We start from the raw sequence: 15,082 nt of genomic DNA, 5'->3' as shown, positions 1-15,082 counted from the left end.
ACCCTGAGGTGCCCCGTAAGTGGGAAAGACTATCAGCTTCGCAGTGGCGCTGACATTGTTCCTAGCCATGCCCCATCTTCTGAAGGCCGAGCGTGTTCCTGTCCACCAGAACATTCCTGTCCAGAAGAGCATCCCTGCCCCGAAGAGCGGCCCTGCCCTCCGCCCCACCAGTGCACCGACTGTGCCCACCCTGCACATCACCCACCCCTCGGTTGACATGGCCACCGTTGGAATCCCAATTCGTCCTCGTGCCCGTTCACCATCCATCAGGTCTGCCTCTGTCAAGTTACAACAACTTCCCATTGTCGAAGACGACTCCCCCTTCGTTGCCAACCAGTTAGGCTCGGGTGGCCAAGGCTCGCTGTGGGCGCCTCCAGCTGCTGAGCGGCCGGCGGAGGCGTCGAGCACCAAGTCGCTTCCAAAGCGCAAGAGCCTCACCGGTCTCTTCAGCGTTGCCCTCCGCAAGAGCATGGACAAGATACGCGCGTCGCCTACGTCATCGCCAAAGAAGCGGGTTCAACAGCCACCCACGCCGCTCCGCCTCCAGTCTGTTTCGGAGACTAAGGATGACGGCAATGACGACTTTGCGATCAGCCGCTTTGGTGACGCTGCATTCCAGCCTGCAGGAGCCTACGCACAGACCGATGGTGAGTTCATAGAATGTGAAAGATTCAGTCCTAATCGGCCATCAGCCGCCAGCACGCTTGAAGAAGTTAACTCAGCGACGGCTGAGCTCTTCGACTTGGTGTCCAACATGCCACCCTCCCTCACCAACACCCCCGTGGCTAAAGGCACGCGTGCCTCGGTTCAGTCTCTTCGTCAAGCTTCTCAGACTAGCCCCTTGGAGCTGCGCAAGGTCAAGTCGGCCATGCTGCTGCTGGCAAGGGGTTCGCCTGCCCGCAAGACCGTCGCGAATGTGGCCAAATCGACGGCCACTCCTCCAGCTGTCCCCCAACATGCGACTGAGGAGCATCTCCTGACGCCGGTGAGGAAGGATGATACTTCCGTACCCACCAGCATGGTCAAGGCTGGCCAGCGCAACATCTTCGCCCCGCCATCCCCCAACGCTAGCCCGATGGCTTCTGCGCCCCGCCCCAAGGCCATGTATCTCGACGTCACTGAGACACTTCGCTCGCGCATCTCAACATGCTCGACAAGCTCCGGCGCTTCGGACGACGTCATCAGGCAGTTCACTCCTGTCAAGGATCTCCCCAACGTCACCGCTCATTCGGACCAGTTTGCCCTCGACGTTCCTCGCAACCTGTCGGGTGGGGTGTACGATGTGTCTGACTCGCCGACTCCTCGCATGCCGCCGGGTCACGGGGACTACACATTTGGCACCCCGAGTGAGGCGGCGCCAGAGGAAGTCCTGTTTGACTTCAGCTCACCCACTGTGCGGGTGTCTACGGTGCCACCTCGCCTTGACAGCATGGATCTTGGTGGTCCCATCCAGAGATCTCCGCCACTCAGCGAGCTGCTATCGTCATGCACTGACGACGTCACGCGAGGTTCGTTCGCGTCGTTTGACTTTGCTGCAAGACACGACGAGCTCAGCAAGGGCAACCCGCGCGACAGCTTCGTGGAGGCAGTTCACAAGTCGAAGACGTCTTCTCCTTCTGCCGACTTCAAGTTGTATGTCTCACCCAGGCATCTCCCTCCACCACCTTTGGTTGTTGTCCCTCACCATCGGGGTGAGGATGGTCACCCCCGGGACGTCAACGCCGAATGGTTTGGCCCACTTCCTCCCCTGCCGCCCCTTCCATCGCCGTCTGCCCGTGTCCGCGCGTCGCCAGTGCCATTCAAGGGGCGCGCCGAGTTCCAAATGTCGTTTGCTCAGCCCAAGGCCCCTACTCGCGAAGTCCAAACGCAGACGAGTAGACTCTTCCCGCCTCCGCCATTCGAACTGCCAATGCCTCCTCGTGTCCTGGCTACGCGTCAGCAAAAGACACACCACAAGCCGGCTGGATCAGCAGCTTTCAGCATCGCTTCCATGTCAAGCCTCGGTGCTCCCATCGATGGCGTGGCCAGGGACTATACCAACTACTTTGACAAGAACTTTGATGCCAACGACAAGCTTCCTCCGGTCCCGCCCCTCCCTCCTCTGTTGGCCCTCCCAAAGCCAATGACGGCCTTCGAACCGATCACACGTCCGCGTCGACTTTCATCCAGCTCTTTGGCGTCTTCGGTGCTTGAGGACGCCTCGCCTGGTGGCGCGATCGCGGCACGCCCTCGCCCCCGTCAGCCGTCTACGACCGGCGGTCGCTCGGACTGGGCCGCCGCCCATCGCCGCGACGCCTCCTCTGGAGATTCACTTGCTCGTCTTGGTCGCCCAGGACTGGGAGAACGAATGTTCCAGAGTGAGGAAGGCGTCCAGCTCAGTGCCATTTCGGGATCGCCGTCCGACAGTCTGGATGAGCAGCGTCGCCACGCGGATGCCAATCGCTTATCGGACATCTCCACGAACTCAAGCCAAGACTCTCCCGCCTCGCCCACTGAAGTCTTTGGCAGCACCTTTGAGAAGCAGTCCTCCAGAGCCTTCTCACTCAAGGCTCGCCCTCTGTCCGAAGCCAGTACAGCGTCAGACGATGTCGATGGCGCGAATGATACCCTCGACGAGATCCGAGTGTCCACCCCAAGCAAGGTTGGATACTACGCCGGCACTGGCGAAGGTACCCCAAGTGAGTGATGACCTGGGATGCGAACCCACTAACCGTGGCAGCTCTTCACAGCACTACCAACAATGAAGGAAGACTCATGCTCTCTGGGACCCACGGCCGCCCTTCCAAGCCTCGCGGCTCTCGCCGTCACTCGCGGTCGACGACGTCGGATCTCCGTCAGTCAAGGGATAGCACACCCAGCCTTGGTTGCTCTTCCGCCTCGGGTTCGGACAGCATGTCCATTTACTCCTTGCGCTCGAACGCCTCCAACCCTCCTGAGGTGGTCGCTGGTGTGTCAACTTATCAGCAAACCTCGATGTTCATCAGCCTCAAGCACGAGCCGACCATCCGGGAGGTTTCTTCGCTTGCGACAGTTCGTCCTACCAGCCCCCGGCTTCACTTCACCGATGACGAGAACCCATGGGACGTTGAAGATATCAACGAGACTCGCGCGAGAAGTTCACTCATTGCAGTCCACCGCGAAGCTGAATACGAGATTCAAGTCAACAAGTCTCAGTGGGCTGACAGCGAGCTGAGTGAGGCTCCAAGAGGTGGGTGCTTTGTTAGGGAGGGCTGGTCGCTGACAACGAAGGCCATGACCACGCAAAGCTCACTAAGGCAGAAGTCTTGGCCTTAATCATCAAATCTCAGGCAGACTACAGGAACTTGGAGGAGCTACCTCTTGGTCGTGCGGTTCGTCGTCGCAGGACTTCCTCAATGGAGGCGCGAGCTACATCGGGGCCGTACAACAACAACAACCCGATACCGCCTCCAGTCACTCGCTTCCAGAACAAGAAGGGATCTAGTGGCAGTGCGATTTCGGCGACGACAACGACAACGTCAAGCTACGGCGGTTTCCGGGACGAGGACTTTGACGTTGTCCCGGTCTCTCCTCTTATCACCGAGTTTGCTCGTCAGCCTCTCCCATTCACCAAGGCGCCAGGAGAGTCCAGCAACACGCTCCGCGTCCCCGAAGACCCGTCCAACACTCTCCAAGTCCCTTCTTCAAGCAGCAGCCGTATGCGGGTCAACTCGACTCAGCGTCGCGAAAACGTCGGCTGGGGCCGCCGCCGCCACTCTGACGGGCCTGAGCAGCTTCTTATCCCGTCCGCTGCCGATCTCGTCGTGCAGCCCAAGTCGGCGTCCGCTGCTACCTTCCCGACGCACCGCATCGCTCCGTCCTTCATCGCGTTCTCGCCTCTCCCGGCCGACATCAGAAGGCGGAACGAAGAGAGTCTCAAGGCAGCCGCCACCAGTGAGCGCGCGCTTCCTACTGTTCGCATGCCGCCTCCCCGCCCGCCCCGCCAGCGTGATGTGGCGCTTCACGTCAACTCGTCTGGCTCACCCGTCAACCTTCACTCGCTCGAAAACGGCCCCGCCCAGGCGCTTCACATCCCCAAGCGCAACCAGCAGTCGAGCGGCAAGGAGAACAGCCCGCGCAAGGTTCTTGCATCGTCGAACCCCAACGTTCTTTCAACTAGGACTTCGCGTGGTGCCCTCCAGAGCAAGGGTAAGGGCAACGGCTACCCCCACAAGGAAGGTGGTATTCCAGCCCCGCCCATCTGGAACCAGCCTCTCCCGGCGCTGCCTTCACCCAGTCGTGATCGTAGGCACTCACGGGCCAAGGACAGGTGAGTTGAGGTGCAGCATGATCCCACTAACGCCGCAGCATGCACCTTCGCCAGCCCTCGAGGCACCCGGCTGCACCTCTGCGCGTCTAACGTGCCATCAAAGATAGACACTTACTGCCCCTGCTTCTCGCGTCGCCTTCAACATGGCCGCCTATAGTGATTACATACATTGCATGCAGGTCTATGCCCCAGTCTAGCTCTTGACCACCTCGTAGACGTCGCCTTGTCCCTTCCAGCCCTCGTCTCCCCGCGCGAGCACCTGGCCCCAGAAGCGCATGATGCCGGTCCACTCGGCAGTACTGCGGGGCATGTCCTGTCCTCTGGCCGCGTCGCCACGCACGACTTCGAGATGCACAAAGCCCTTTCTCAGCGCAGCCTCGGCGCGCTGCCCCACAACCGAGCGGGGGTCGGCCCGCGTGAACCACAGGGCGGGCGTCGCGGCCTTGTTCTCGCCGGTGGGGAAGCTCTCGAGGCCAGCACACACGGAGACGACTGATCCCAACCGCTTGCCGGACACGGTTTCTCCGCTCTCAAGCTGCACGTCGACGCTTTCCCGTCCGACGCTGAGCGCGAGCTCGAGCGCCATCGTCCCGCCCTGTGCCCAGCCGAACAGGTGGATCTGGGGCAGGCGCCACCCCAGCCCGACGAGCTGCGCGAGGAGCGCGCGGAGGGGTGCGACTGTTGGGCTCGGGTCGGGGTTTGGGAGGGGGTTGAACATCGGGTCAAAGGTGTTGTACCAGCTCCAAGAGGGGGTGTCCATGAGCGGGACGCTGCGGCAAGGTCAGCACGGCCACTCGGTGGGTAAGAGGAGGTAGCGTACGGGTTCGGCGCCTGAAGCGAGATCACAGCAGTCGACGGCAGAGACAGCTGCCTCGCGAGCCCCGCGAACGCAGCCTTGGTGTCCCCGAGCCCGTGGAACATGATGAGGAGGTTGGCGTCCCGCCCGTCCTTGGCGGGGATGTACTCAAAGTCCCACGGCTTGAGGGCTGCGCGGGTGGGGGTGGGCTTCGGCGTGGCCGGGGCTGAGGCGGCAGGCTTGAGCGTGAGGGGTGTTTCGGGCATGTTGGCGCGTCGTCGGTGTGGATTGAGGGTGAGAGAGTGATGGTGGTTGTGAGCGTCGACGACGACTCACGCCGATGGACTGTGCTGGTGGAGGTTTGAAACCCGCCGCCTCCACCTTGTTGTGACGATGTTTAAAATTCTGACGGTCAACAACACACCACCTACAACATGCTCTTCTGTCCCTACTGCGCCAACAACCTCACGATCGGGGACGGCGAGGAGTCGCCAGAGAAGTGCTGGTGGGTATCGCGAGGGTGAGAGGGGTGCGGGGCGGGCTATAGCCCTCGCGCGGCCCTCCTCTCCTCTCTGCTTGAGACAGGCTCGCTCGCCCGCTCGCTCGCTCACTCGCTCACGCACACAGGGTCTGCCCTACGTGCCCATACCAATGGGTCATCACGCAGCAGATCTCGATGCGTACCCACCTGGCGCGAAAGCAGGTCGACGACGTAATGGGCGGCGAGGACGCGTGGAAGAACGTCGACCAGACGGATGGTGCGTGGGCCGCTCCCTCCTCCTTGATCCCGAGCTGACTCGCCCAGCCGACTGCCCAAAGTGCGAGTCCCACCGCGCCTACTTCCGCCAGCTGCAGATCCGGTCCGCCGACGAGCCGATGACGACCTTCTAGTAAGTGTACTGTGGGGCAGCAGAGCTAACAGGCAGCAAGTGCGTCAAGTGCGGCTGGCAGTGGCGTGAGGTGAGTTTTGCTGTGTCGTCCTCAAGCACCAGCTGACCAACCCCAGAACTAGACGATACCCGCGCCTTTATCATCATGTTGTACAATGCATTGGGTTCATATAGCTACAGTGTGCCGTGTCTCTCTAGTGCTCGGCCACAGCGCCTTCCAGCACGCCCATAATGCGCACGATGCGCTCCTTCTCGAGCGCGCGGCGCTCGCGCTCGGCCGCGCTGGCGCCAGCGCCGACCTTGATGGGGCGCGCGGCGCTCCCTTCCCCAGCACCGGGCGCGGTGTGGGCCGGCGCGCGCCCGAGCCCGGGCACGCCGAGCTCCATCAGCCGGTCGCGCTGGCGCGCCGCGAGCCCGTCCGTCGCTGGGAGCACTTGGGTCGTGAAGAAGTCGTCGAGCGTACGCTTCAGATCTCGCTGCCACTGCGCGAGCTTGTCCGCCGACACGGGCTTGCGCGTGATCTTGGCCCTGGGGGGTCAGCGTGTCCTTGACACCCACGCACACTTCGCGCTCGGCCGCGTTCTTCTTCCCGTGGTCGGCCTTGACCTTCTCCATGCGTGCCCAGAGCCGCCGCTCAAGCGCGTCCTGGTCGGCTTTCATCTGGCCAGCGTCAGCGCGCCGCCAGCCCGTAACGCACCTTCTTGACCTCCTTGACAAACTCGTCGTCGCGCAGCAGCTCGGTCAGCACAGGCAGGCAGCGTGTGAACGACCATTCTGCTGGGTCGTCCGCCGCCGCTACGTCAGACGCCTTGCGCTTGCCTTTGTCTGCTGGCTCGGAGGCGACAGGCCCAAAGGGGTCGATGAGGCCCTTGCGCGGGCCGTCAAACGCGGATGATGGCGGCTCTGGCTTGTCGGGCTGAAGCTGGGCCAGCAGGTCGCTGATGGCCTTGGACGACGGCACGCCGCCGCCGCTACTACTACTTGACGTTGCTGCGGGCGGCGCCCAGTGCTGGTGGTAGCTTGACGGGCGCTGCGCCGCAGGCTGCGGTGGACGCGGAGGCGGCGCTGCGCTCCCACTTGCACTCGCATCCTCCTCGTCCTGCGTCGAGCGCAGTAGCGCCAGCAGCGACTGGACCGTGTTGGCGCTCTTGTCCTGCCTTGTCAGCTATCGTTCACCTGCTCACCCACCTCAAAGTTCATGGGAGGGAGTGATGTAATGTCCAACGATCGAGTCGGCTCGCGCCGCTTGGCTTGCCGCGGAAAATGACCGCCGGGCCGGGCGATGACGACCACCGGCAAGGCAAACTCTTGACTCTTTGACTTTCGGCACCACCCAGTCGTCCTCCACCTCGCTTCCATCCCCCTATCCCTCTCGCCGGCCCAGCCAGCCCGCCTACAATGGGAACGGTGCGCACCAAGGCCGACATCAAGGCGCAGCACCACCTCCTCTCGGGCGCCATCTCGGGCCTCACCTCTGCCGTCTGCCTCCAGCCGCTCGACCTCCTCAAGACCCGCCTGCAGCAGGGGTACGATGTGGGGCGGAAGAGGTGCGCCTGCTCGCGACATGGGCCCAGCTGACTCTAGCCACCGGTTGACGCCCGTCGTGCGCCAGGTGCTTGCGGAAGACGGCGTGCGCGGCCTCTGGCGCGGTACAGTGCCCACCGTGGTTCGGTAGGTCGTGCTCGGCTGACCAGGCTGACTCCCGAGCAATGTCCCCGGCGTCGCCATCTACTTCTACATGCTCAGCTCGATCCGGTACGAGCTCGGCCGGGTGCCGTTCTTCAAAACCGTGGTGGAGAGCACCGACGGCAAGAAGCGCTCGGCGCTGTCCAAACTCAGCGCGACGGGCAACCTCGTCGCTGGCGCAGTCGCGCGCACGTCGGTCGGGTTCGTGCTCAACCCCGTGACGATCATCAAGGCACGCTTCGAGGTGGGTGTGGCTGCCAGAGGAGCAAGCTGACGCCCAGAGCAACGCGTACAAGGAGTACCGGAGCGTGACTGGCGCCTTCCGGGACATTGTGTCCAAGGCTGGCTTCCGCGGCCTGTTCCAAGGCTTCACGGCGACGGCAGTCCGCGACGCGCCCTACGCAGGCATCTACGTCGTCTTCTACGAGAAGTGCAAGGAGCTGGCTGGTACGTTGTGATGGGTGTGGCAGTGGCCGTGGCCAAGCTGACATCGGGCAGGACGAGCCCTCGCCCTCCGCCCAGAGCTCGGCATCCCCAACGCGGCGCTCCACTCGGGATCTGGTGCGTATCAAGCTGGGTCGGATAGAGCTGATGCCTAGCCGTGACTGCCTCGGTCCTTGCCACGGTCATCACCTCCCCTGCAGACTGCGTCAAGACCCGCATGCAGGTCGCGCCGGCCGCCAACCCCAACATTGGCAGCGCCGTCTCTCACATCTACAGGGTAAGATAGTCGTGGGAACGACCTCGCTAACCCTCCTAGGACTCTGGCCTCAAGGGCTTCTTCTCCGGATCATCATTGCGCATCTCCCGCAAAGCTGCAAGCAGTGCCATTGCTTGGACAGTCTACGAAGGCCTCCTCCTTGTCTTCCATACCCGCGACGCCGCCCGCAAGGCGGCCCCATTGTAACACTATCGACTCGTGTCTCATCAGCAAACAAACACTCTGTAGGGCAAAGACTGCCACTTGTGTGGCCAGTTGGATACAATGCATCATTACTCCTTGGAACACACAGGTACACTCCAAAAACAAGCACTTGGTTAGCGGTTCGATCCGCTTGGTCTCGACTCGCGCGGGGCATTGATCGGTCGGAAGCCCATACGGCGAGCATACTCGCGCTCCTCCTGCTCGGTGAGGCGGTCGGCTCCGCTCCAGTTGGCCGAACTCGTACGCGCGCGGAACTTGCCCTGCCTGGCGTTGAACAGCTCCTCCATGTTGAGAGGACGAATGGGGCCGAACAGGTCATCAGGGTTGATGCTGGCCTGCGCCTTGAGAGCGTTGCGAAGCTCGGGCGTCCCAGCCCATCCGGGACGCTTGAAGTCGTCCTCCTTCTCAGAGTCATCCGAATCAGAGTACTCCGAGGCAATGTCGGGCAGCTCGATCGCTTCAGACTCCATGTCGAGAGCCTTCTGGTCGAGCTGCGCCTGAAGGGCAGCACGAGACTGCTGCAGCACAGCAGCGTTGCTGGGACCAGCTTGGGCAGTGTGAGTGCCGTGAGGTCCTTGAGCAGTCGAAGTGCGGGCAGGAGGACCAAGAGGACGGCGCTCGGCCTGAGCGGCAGGCGCCGGAGGAACCACAAGGGAAATTGTGGGAGCACGAGCGGGCTCATCGTTGGTACGGAAGGAGGTAGGGCCTATCTTGGACTGGGCGTGCAGGTTCGAGGTCGACTTGGAAGAAGCAAGATCCTTCTTGGGCGGAGGAGCCGCAGCAGGGGCGGCGACTCTCTTGATCGAGCTACTACCCATGTTCTTGTTGATGAGCGGGGCCATCTTGCGCTTCCGCGCGGCCTCCTCCTCGGCTTGCTGTGAGATGCATTAGCAGTGGCATCACAGGCCAGTACTGCGCGCCGACTCACCTTGGCACGAGCAGTCGCAGCTTCACGCTCCTCACGAGCAGCCTTCTCCTTGGCAAGGCGCTCCATCTTCTCCTCGCGCTCCTTGCGACGCTGATCGGCCTCGGCGCGGCGACGACGCTTGTCCTCCTCCTCAGCGAGGCGCTGCTTGCGCTCTTCCTCCAACTTCGCCTTCTCCTCGGCCTCCTTGCGCTGCTTCTCATCGAGACGGCGCTGCTCAATCTTCTCACGCATCTCAGCCTTGCGGTCGACAAGTTCCTGCTCCTTGATCTTGTCAGCTTGAGTTTGAGGCACGAATTGTTCTTGCAGTACCTTCTTCTTTGCTGCAGCGGCGGCCTGGATGCTCTTGACGTTACCAGGTGTGGGCTTGATGCCTAACGCCTTGGCAGCCATACGGTCGGCCTGGCTAAGAAGGGTGGTGGCAGACGACTTGGTAGAGACACCAAGAGTGCTACCGGCGACGCTGGCATTGGACAGCAGTCGTGAACGGTGCATGCCCTGGAAGAGGGGGTTAGTACTTGTCACACACGAGCCACGATAACTCACTGGGGTCTTCTTGGCCGTGGTAGGCAACTCGTCGTCATTCTCGTCATCGGCATCCTCGTACGTCGAAGCTGCAGTGCCCGGCCTCGAGACTGACGCCTTAGATGGCTTGGTGCGAATTGCGCGAGCGACAGCCGGAGTCTTCGCCCTAGGAGGCGAAAGGACGACCTCCGGAACCTTGAGAACCTGCTTGCCCTTGGGCTTCGGAGCGGCAGCGACAGGCGCCGGTGAGCGAGGAATTCCATACATCGGGACGATGCGGCGTGGCGGACTGTTGGGTGGCGTAGTCGAGTCGGGGAAGTCAATGTCAATGTCGATGCCGGCGGCACCCAGTGCTGACGTGACGCCGTCATCCAGAGGAATGGCGTCAAAGTCATCTCCAATGTCGGGCTGAGGAAGCTCGGGGAGGGAGATCGACTCGTTGACAGCGTCCTCCTCGTCGTCCGAGAGAATGGCAGCCTTGTGGATTTTGGCGACAGTAACGGTCTCCTTTCGGACCTCGGTCATGGGCTTGCTCGAGGCGGCACTGAGAGCGATGGCAGCAGCGGCCTCGGCGGCAGCCTTCTTGTCCTCCTCGGCCATATCCCGCATGATTCGTGCAAGCTCGGCCTCGGCCTCCTCTTGAGCACGGCGGTCCTCCTCCTCACGACGAAGTCGAGCCTCGTCAGCCTCGGAGGATCCAAGACCAAGGAACCCGACTCCGAGATTGCCCAGGCCACGGAGGAATCCTGTTCCAGTGCTGGTGGCGGTGGGCACTGGCCTTGAAGCCTCTCCAGGCTTGGTGGTAGTAGCAGCTGTGGTCGCGGCCGCAGCGGCAGCGGCGGCCTTCTGCTTGGCAGCTGCAGCTGCAGCTCGTTCCCGCATCTCGTCGAGAGCACGTGCGACCTTGTACGTATCGGGCCGGTGACGACCGTCCTGAGGGGCGGAGGACACCGAAGGAACAGATGTGGGGGCGTCGCCCAACGTGTTGATCTTTGCCTGGGGAGCCGAAGCCGGAGTGCGGGCGGCCTGAAGTGCAGGCTGGCGCACTGGGGAAGTAGGCTGAGCGGACGAGTCAAACCGTGCCACCTTGTCGGCGCGCTTCTCCTTTGCCTTTTCTTGAACATCAGGCTCGTCGACTTCAGGACCGTCCTCAGACTTGCGCTTTAACGTGCCTGGAGCAGCCACGCTCTTGCGAAGCGACTCATACTGAATGCTGCTGCGGGGCTGTGCTCCTGGGGCATAGGACTTGCGGTCGGCGCCGAGCCCAGAGACGGGCACAGTGCGCGTGCCAAGAGCCGAGCTGAGCCAGGACGAGCGGACTTGACGGACGGGGACGTTCGGTGCCGGAGCAGCCGCCTCCTTGACCGGAGAGCTGGCCTTCTCGGGAGAGCTGTGCTTGGCTGTGACAGGCTCCACAGGTGCAACTTTGAAAGGCGATGTTTCGTTGACGACAGGCTTGAAAGGCGAGATGACCTTCGCGGGCGACGTGGAGGCAGCTGGCTCCGCGGGAGAGGGCATCACGGCCTCCGGCTCAGCCACGGCAAGAGGCTCGTCCTCAGCCTCCTCGACCTCGACGTCCTCAACTTCCGCCTCCTCGACCACATCAACCTCGACGTCCTCGTCGACAGCAGCCTGTTCCTCCACATGCTCGTCGACGTCGATAGGCTCGAAGTCCTCGACAACGGGAGTGACTTCGACGACAGGCGCGGCTTCGGCCGCCGGCGCGGGGTCAACTTCCATGGCCTCTTCCTCCTCATGCTCCGACTCATGTACAGGCTCAGGAGTCGACTCCTTGGCCTTTGGTGGGGTTGGCTTGCGGACGGCCTTGGGCTTGATGGGGGCAGTTTTGGCTGCTGGAGGCTCGATGGAGATGACAGGCGCCTGTGCAGCAACGCCACGGATGCCGGTGGGCTTGGTTGCTGATGACGAGCTTGCAGTTGGCTCAACTTCGATCGCATTCTCCTTGGGTGCAGATGTCGACTCGTCGGGGCTCTGCTTCTTGCCCTTCTTGGTCTTCGGAGGAGCCTTCTCCTTCACGACCTTCTCCTTGACGACCTTGTCGTTCTTGGCCTTGGCAAGAGGGAGAGCCTTGCCCTTGAGCGGCGATGCAGGCGTGGGAGAAGCGGGGATAGTGTTGAGGCGGTGGGTGGATAGAGGGGAGAATGGCTGGCGAACCTGAGCTCCCGTTAGTGCCGTCCAAATCCTGGCAGTAGGACCCACGTTGGGGGAGTTGCTCGCCAGCGGGCTCAGCGCAGCACGCTCATTGAACAGTCGGATCTGCTCGACGCGGTTCTTGCTAGCGGTGAGCACAGCACGGGTCTTCTTGGCCGTCTGCGTTCGTGAAGGGGTTTTGATCAGGTCGGCAATCGGGGCCCTAGTTCATGGGTTAGCTCCCATCTCGCAGAATCACCAAACACCACACTAACTTTCTTCCCTGGGCCTCAATGTTGTCGATGTAGTCTTCCAGCCAGTCATTTCCATCGCAGTTGATGCTGGCCTCGAGCTCGGTAAGACTTCTTTGCGCGGCCTGTCGTAGGCGGGAGGAGAGGTCGAACGTGAAGTCGTGGAAGGTGGGCCAGTTTGTCGCCGACATGTTTGGGAGTGGCAACTTGGCCGACAAGGAGTGTGGTGGGAGGTGTCTAGATGGGGGATTCACACAAATCTGTCAGCGCTACGTACGGGAACTCTATGTATAGTGCTTTGGGTGTTAGTTGACAAGCATAAAGGACGAGATGAGGTCGAGGGTGGGGTTGTCGTTGGGAGATGAGTAAACAAGGCGTCGAGGTGAGGGTTTGGTCCGTTGATGGTGTCGGAGCGGGAGCAATTTCCTCATCTCCAGCCACGTGGGACACAAACATTGACCTCACTCTTCGACCTCTTGTCAACTCCTCTCTCCTCATCTTTGGTCTTGCTCAAGCTAGAATCCATCCCAGATACGACGTCGAGGACCTCGTCAATCATGTCGCTCCTAGGACTCAAGGTACGAGCTCGGGGGACAAAGTTTGGGCATGTCGCTGACGCGCCTGATTTCTTTCCAGACCAAGAAGGTGATGTAACGCCTGTCAACTCCGCCCTCCACACCGCTAACAATGAGCAGGTCACCACTTATGGCCGGAAGCAGTCTGTAGGTGGTGACGACCCATGCATCGTGCTCATCATTCCAGCGCATCATCAACATCCACCATGACCTTTCGCCCGAACGCTCCACACCTTCACCGGCACTCGGCCAACCTCCGTCTCCACTCGCGCCAAAGAGACCTCCGCTGCAGGCGAAGATGTCCCAAGACTGTGTGCCATCCATCAAGCCATTATCCTCACTAAAAGACTTTGCCAACACTCCGCTCAAACAGCCGGCGAAGAAGCTGGACAAAGGGAAGGCGGCCCGTGCGCCTGCGACGCCGGAGCGAGATCTCGTCAAGAAACACGCCGTGCCTAGAGCACGCAAGGTCGTCATCCCCCGCTCGCCAGTGTCAACACCACGTCGGTCGACCGTTGAGGTGGTCATTCCGACCCCTCGGCACTTTGCTCCTTTACGTGATGTTGGTCTTGCAACCTCATCGAGATATCGAGACGCTCCCACGGCCACGAGAGTCGAAGATATCACCGAGCACTTTGAGAGGGTCACGATCAGAGACACGAAGAAGCCTAAAAGAGCAAGAGCAGTTCAACCGCCCAAGTTTTCTGCGATTGACACCCTGTTGTCGAGCTGTTTAACGGCAACTCTACTCCCTTTTGGCGACGTCTTCACGTCGGAAGCCTTTGGCAGCGTGCTTCCCGGAGGCCGAACTTCGACCCCAGTTATCCGCAAGATTGGCGAAGCGTCTTACTCTGAGGTATTCACCGTCGCTTCCTCTACAGACGATGAAGCGATCGTTGTCAAAATCATCCCTCTCCTCGGTGACAAACCCGTCGCCAGCACGGTGGAGCTCCCAGACTGCTCCGAGGTGGCCGATGTCGTTCGCGAGGTTGAGACGACGAAGCGCATGAGCTCCGTGCCCGGCGGTGGATTTGGCAACTTCCTTGGGTAGGTCTATGCTCGTTTCCATATCTAACCCATCCAGAGCATTTGTTGTCCATGGCTGCTACCCCCAACTGCTCCTCCAAGCATGGGACGAGTTTGATGAGGAGAGCGAATGGAAGAGTCTCCGCCCCGACGTGTTTGGAGAGTCGCAGCAATACGCCGTTGTGGCTCTCTCGAATGGGGGCCAAGATCTCGAGGGCTACAAGTTTGAGGCGTCCCGCGGCTGGGTCCAGGCGGCGTCTGCGTTCTGGCAAGTGGCCGACGCTTTGGGTCGTGCAGAGAAGTGGACGGGCTTCGAGGTTAGTTGCCGAGCACATCGTAAGGCACAGCTGACACCCCCAGCACCGAGATCTACATGAGGGACAGATCCTCGTGTCCGCCGTCCCACCCTCGACCCCACCACAGCCCATCACCAACTACCTCGACTCCAGTGCCACAGCCGTGCGCGCCACCATTATCGACTTTGGACTATCTCGACTCGAAATACCTGGGCATGGATCGACAAGCACTCCCCTCCCCGATGAGGTGTATGAAGGCGTTGGCAATCAGTGGGATGTTTACCGGGCGATGCGTGATCGGATTGAATCAGCGGACGACGCCGCATCCGACGCTTGGACAGCCTTCCACCCGATCACCAACGTGCTGTGGTTGCACTACCTTGCCAGACGGCTGCTACGGTCCACGCCAACACTTCGCAAGCCACGCGAGGTGAAGCGATCGGCGTCTTCGGTACCCAAAAAGGGCGCACTAGCGGAGAAGGAAGTCATCCGTGCCCGCTCGGAAGCAGCGTGGCACATGCTCGTGGCGGTCGAAGCTGCTCTGGGTGTGGCACTATCCGTGCGTGACAACGCGCGGGTAGCCGCCCGAAAACTGCAGCAGTTTGCGTCAGCCGAGGAGTTTGCGGAGTGGGGGAGGCAGCAGGGCTGGATTGCCTAATCCGTTGTATACACGATGTAAACAGGCCACATGGCTCTTGTACTGCGCTCGTACCGCCCACGTCCTCTTGACTTGATTGACTGCATCGCT

At 61.4% G+C, this 15,082-nt stretch overlaps 7 protein-coding genes across 7 annotated transcripts; 4 read left to right on the top strand and 3 right to left on the bottom strand.

Moving 5' to 3' along the window:
- The first annotated feature begins 2,301 nt into the window (after positions 1-2,301).
- On the top strand, positions 2,302-4,425 carry LOC62_01G001480 (uncharacterized protein). Its single transcript, XM_062767974.1, has 4 exons — positions 2,302-2,678; positions 2,720-3,208; positions 3,250-4,288; positions 4,327-4,425. The coding sequence occupies exons 1-4, from the start codon at positions 2,348-2,350 to the stop codon at positions 4,376-4,378; spliced, it is 1,911 nt and encodes a 636-aa protein (XP_062623958.1). The 5' UTR covers positions 2,302-2,347; the 3' UTR covers positions 4,379-4,425.
- Positions 4,426-4,481: 56 nt separating this feature from the next.
- On the bottom strand, positions 4,482-5,365 carry UMAG_10204 (putative hydrolase; the record flags this gene model as incomplete). The annotated part of the gene is made up of 2 exons (XM_062767973.1): positions 5,109-5,365; positions 4,482-5,058 (listed from the first exon to the last, which is right to left on the bottom strand). Exons 1-2 carry the CDS (start codon positions 5,348-5,350, stop codon positions 4,482-4,484), a joined length of 819 nt encoding a protein of 272 aa, XP_062623957.1. The 5' UTR covers positions 5,351-5,365.
- A 132-nt stretch (positions 5,366-5,497) lies between these two features.
- On the top strand, positions 5,498-6,148 carry rpc11 (DNA-directed RNA polymerase III subunit RPC10). The gene is made up of 5 exons (XM_062767972.1): positions 5,498-5,589; positions 5,712-5,842; positions 5,890-5,974; positions 6,011-6,044; positions 6,091-6,148. Exons 1-5 carry the CDS (start codon positions 5,519-5,521, stop codon positions 6,094-6,096), a joined length of 327 nt encoding a protein of 108 aa, XP_062623956.1. The 5' UTR covers positions 5,498-5,518; the 3' UTR covers positions 6,097-6,148.
- Positions 6,149-6,168: 20 nt separating this feature from the next.
- LOC62_01G001477 (uncharacterized protein) lies at positions 6,169-7,174 on the bottom strand (the record flags this gene model as incomplete). The annotated part of the gene is made up of 4 exons (XM_062767971.1): positions 6,169-6,502; positions 6,537-6,634; positions 6,672-7,127; positions 7,163-7,174. The coding sequence occupies 4 exons, from the start codon at positions 7,172-7,174 to the stop codon at positions 6,169-6,171; spliced, it is 900 nt and encodes a 299-aa protein (XP_062623955.1).
- A 131-nt stretch (positions 7,175-7,305) lies between these two features.
- On the top strand, positions 7,306-8,664 carry LACBIDRAFT_191230 (Mitochondrial glycine transporter). Its single transcript, XM_062767970.1, has 7 exons — positions 7,306-7,521; positions 7,559-7,645; positions 7,682-7,904; positions 7,942-8,107; positions 8,159-8,221; positions 8,260-8,381; positions 8,421-8,664. The coding sequence occupies exons 1-7, from the start codon at positions 7,373-7,375 to the stop codon at positions 8,565-8,567; spliced, it is 957 nt and encodes a 318-aa protein (XP_062623954.1). The 5' UTR covers positions 7,306-7,372; the 3' UTR covers positions 8,568-8,664.
- pic1 (Inner centromere protein-related protein pic1) lies at positions 8,648-12,779 on the bottom strand. Its single transcript, XM_062767969.1, has 3 exons — positions 12,462-12,779; positions 9,514-12,409; positions 8,648-9,460 (listed from the first exon to the last, which is right to left on the bottom strand). Exons 1-3 carry the CDS (start codon positions 12,626-12,628, stop codon positions 8,699-8,701), a joined length of 3,825 nt encoding a protein of 1,274 aa, XP_062623953.1. The 5' UTR covers positions 12,629-12,779; the 3' UTR covers positions 8,648-8,698.
- Positions 12,780-12,994: 215 nt separating this feature from the next.
- On the top strand, positions 12,995-14,992 carry hrk1 (Serine/threonine-protein kinase haspin hrk1; the record flags this gene model as incomplete). The annotated part of the gene is made up of 4 exons (XM_062767968.1): positions 12,995-13,015; positions 13,200-14,059; positions 14,097-14,355; positions 14,399-14,992. The coding sequence occupies 4 exons, from the start codon at positions 12,995-12,997 to the stop codon at positions 14,990-14,992; spliced, it is 1,734 nt and encodes a 577-aa protein (XP_062623952.1).
- Positions 14,993-15,082: the final 90 nt, after the last annotated feature.

Source organism: Vanrija pseudolonga, chromosome 1, assembly GCF_020906515.1.
Source record: "Vanrija pseudolonga chromosome 1, complete sequence".
Taxonomy (NCBI): Eukaryota; Fungi; Basidiomycota; class Tremellomycetes; order Trichosporonales; family Trichosporonaceae; genus Vanrija; species Vanrija pseudolonga.
This window is presented reverse-complemented; position numbering and strand designations above follow the sequence as displayed.

Excerpts from the sequence above, each read along its gene's own strand:
- rpc11 (XM_062767972.1), top strand. The coding sequence starts at position 5,519 with ATGCTCTTCTGTCCCTACTGCGCCAACAACCTCACGATCGGGGACGGC. Across the intron at positions 5,590-5,711 it reads GAGTCGCCAGAGAAGTGCTG|GGTCTGCCCTACGTGCCCAT; the intron begins GTGGGTATCGCG and ends TCACGCACACAG. Across the intron at positions 5,975-6,010 it reads GAGCCGATGACGACCTTCTA|CAAGTGCGTCAAGTGCGGCT; the intron begins GTAAGTGTACTG and ends GCTAACAGGCAG.
- pic1 (XM_062767969.1), bottom strand. The coding sequence starts at position 12,628 with ATGTCGGCGACAAACTGGCCCACCTTCCACGACTTCACGTTCGACCTC. Across the intron at positions 12,410-12,461 it reads ATTGAGGCCCAGGGAAGAAA|GGCCCCGATTGCCGACCTGA; the intron begins GTTAGTGTGGTG and ends CCCATGAACTAG. Across the intron at positions 9,461-9,513 it reads CTGCGACTGCTCGTGCCAAG|CAAGCCGAGGAGGAGGCCGC; the intron begins GTGAGTCGGCGC and ends TGCATCTCACAG.
- LOC62_01G001480 (XM_062767974.1), top strand. The coding sequence starts at position 2,348 with ATGTTCCAGAGTGAGGAAGGCGTCCAGCTCAGTGCCATTTCGGGATCG. Across the intron at positions 2,679-2,719 it reads CACTGGCGAAGGTACCCCAA|CTCTTCACAGCACTACCAAC; the intron begins GTGAGTGATGAC and ends TAACCGTGGCAG. Across the intron at positions 3,209-3,249 it reads GCTGAGTGAGGCTCCAAGAG|GCCATGACCACGCAAAGCTC; the intron begins GTGGGTGCTTTG and ends CTGACAACGAAG.
- LACBIDRAFT_191230 (XM_062767970.1), top strand. The coding sequence starts at position 7,373 with ATGGGAACGGTGCGCACCAAGGCCGACATCAAGGCGCAGCACCACCTC. Across the intron at positions 7,522-7,558 it reads TACGATGTGGGGCGGAAGAG|CCACCGGTTGACGCCCGTCG; the intron begins GTGCGCCTGCTC and ends AGCTGACTCTAG. Across the intron at positions 8,222-8,259 it reads GGCGCTCCACTCGGGATCTG|CCGTGACTGCCTCGGTCCTT; the intron begins GTGCGTATCAAG and ends GCTGATGCCTAG.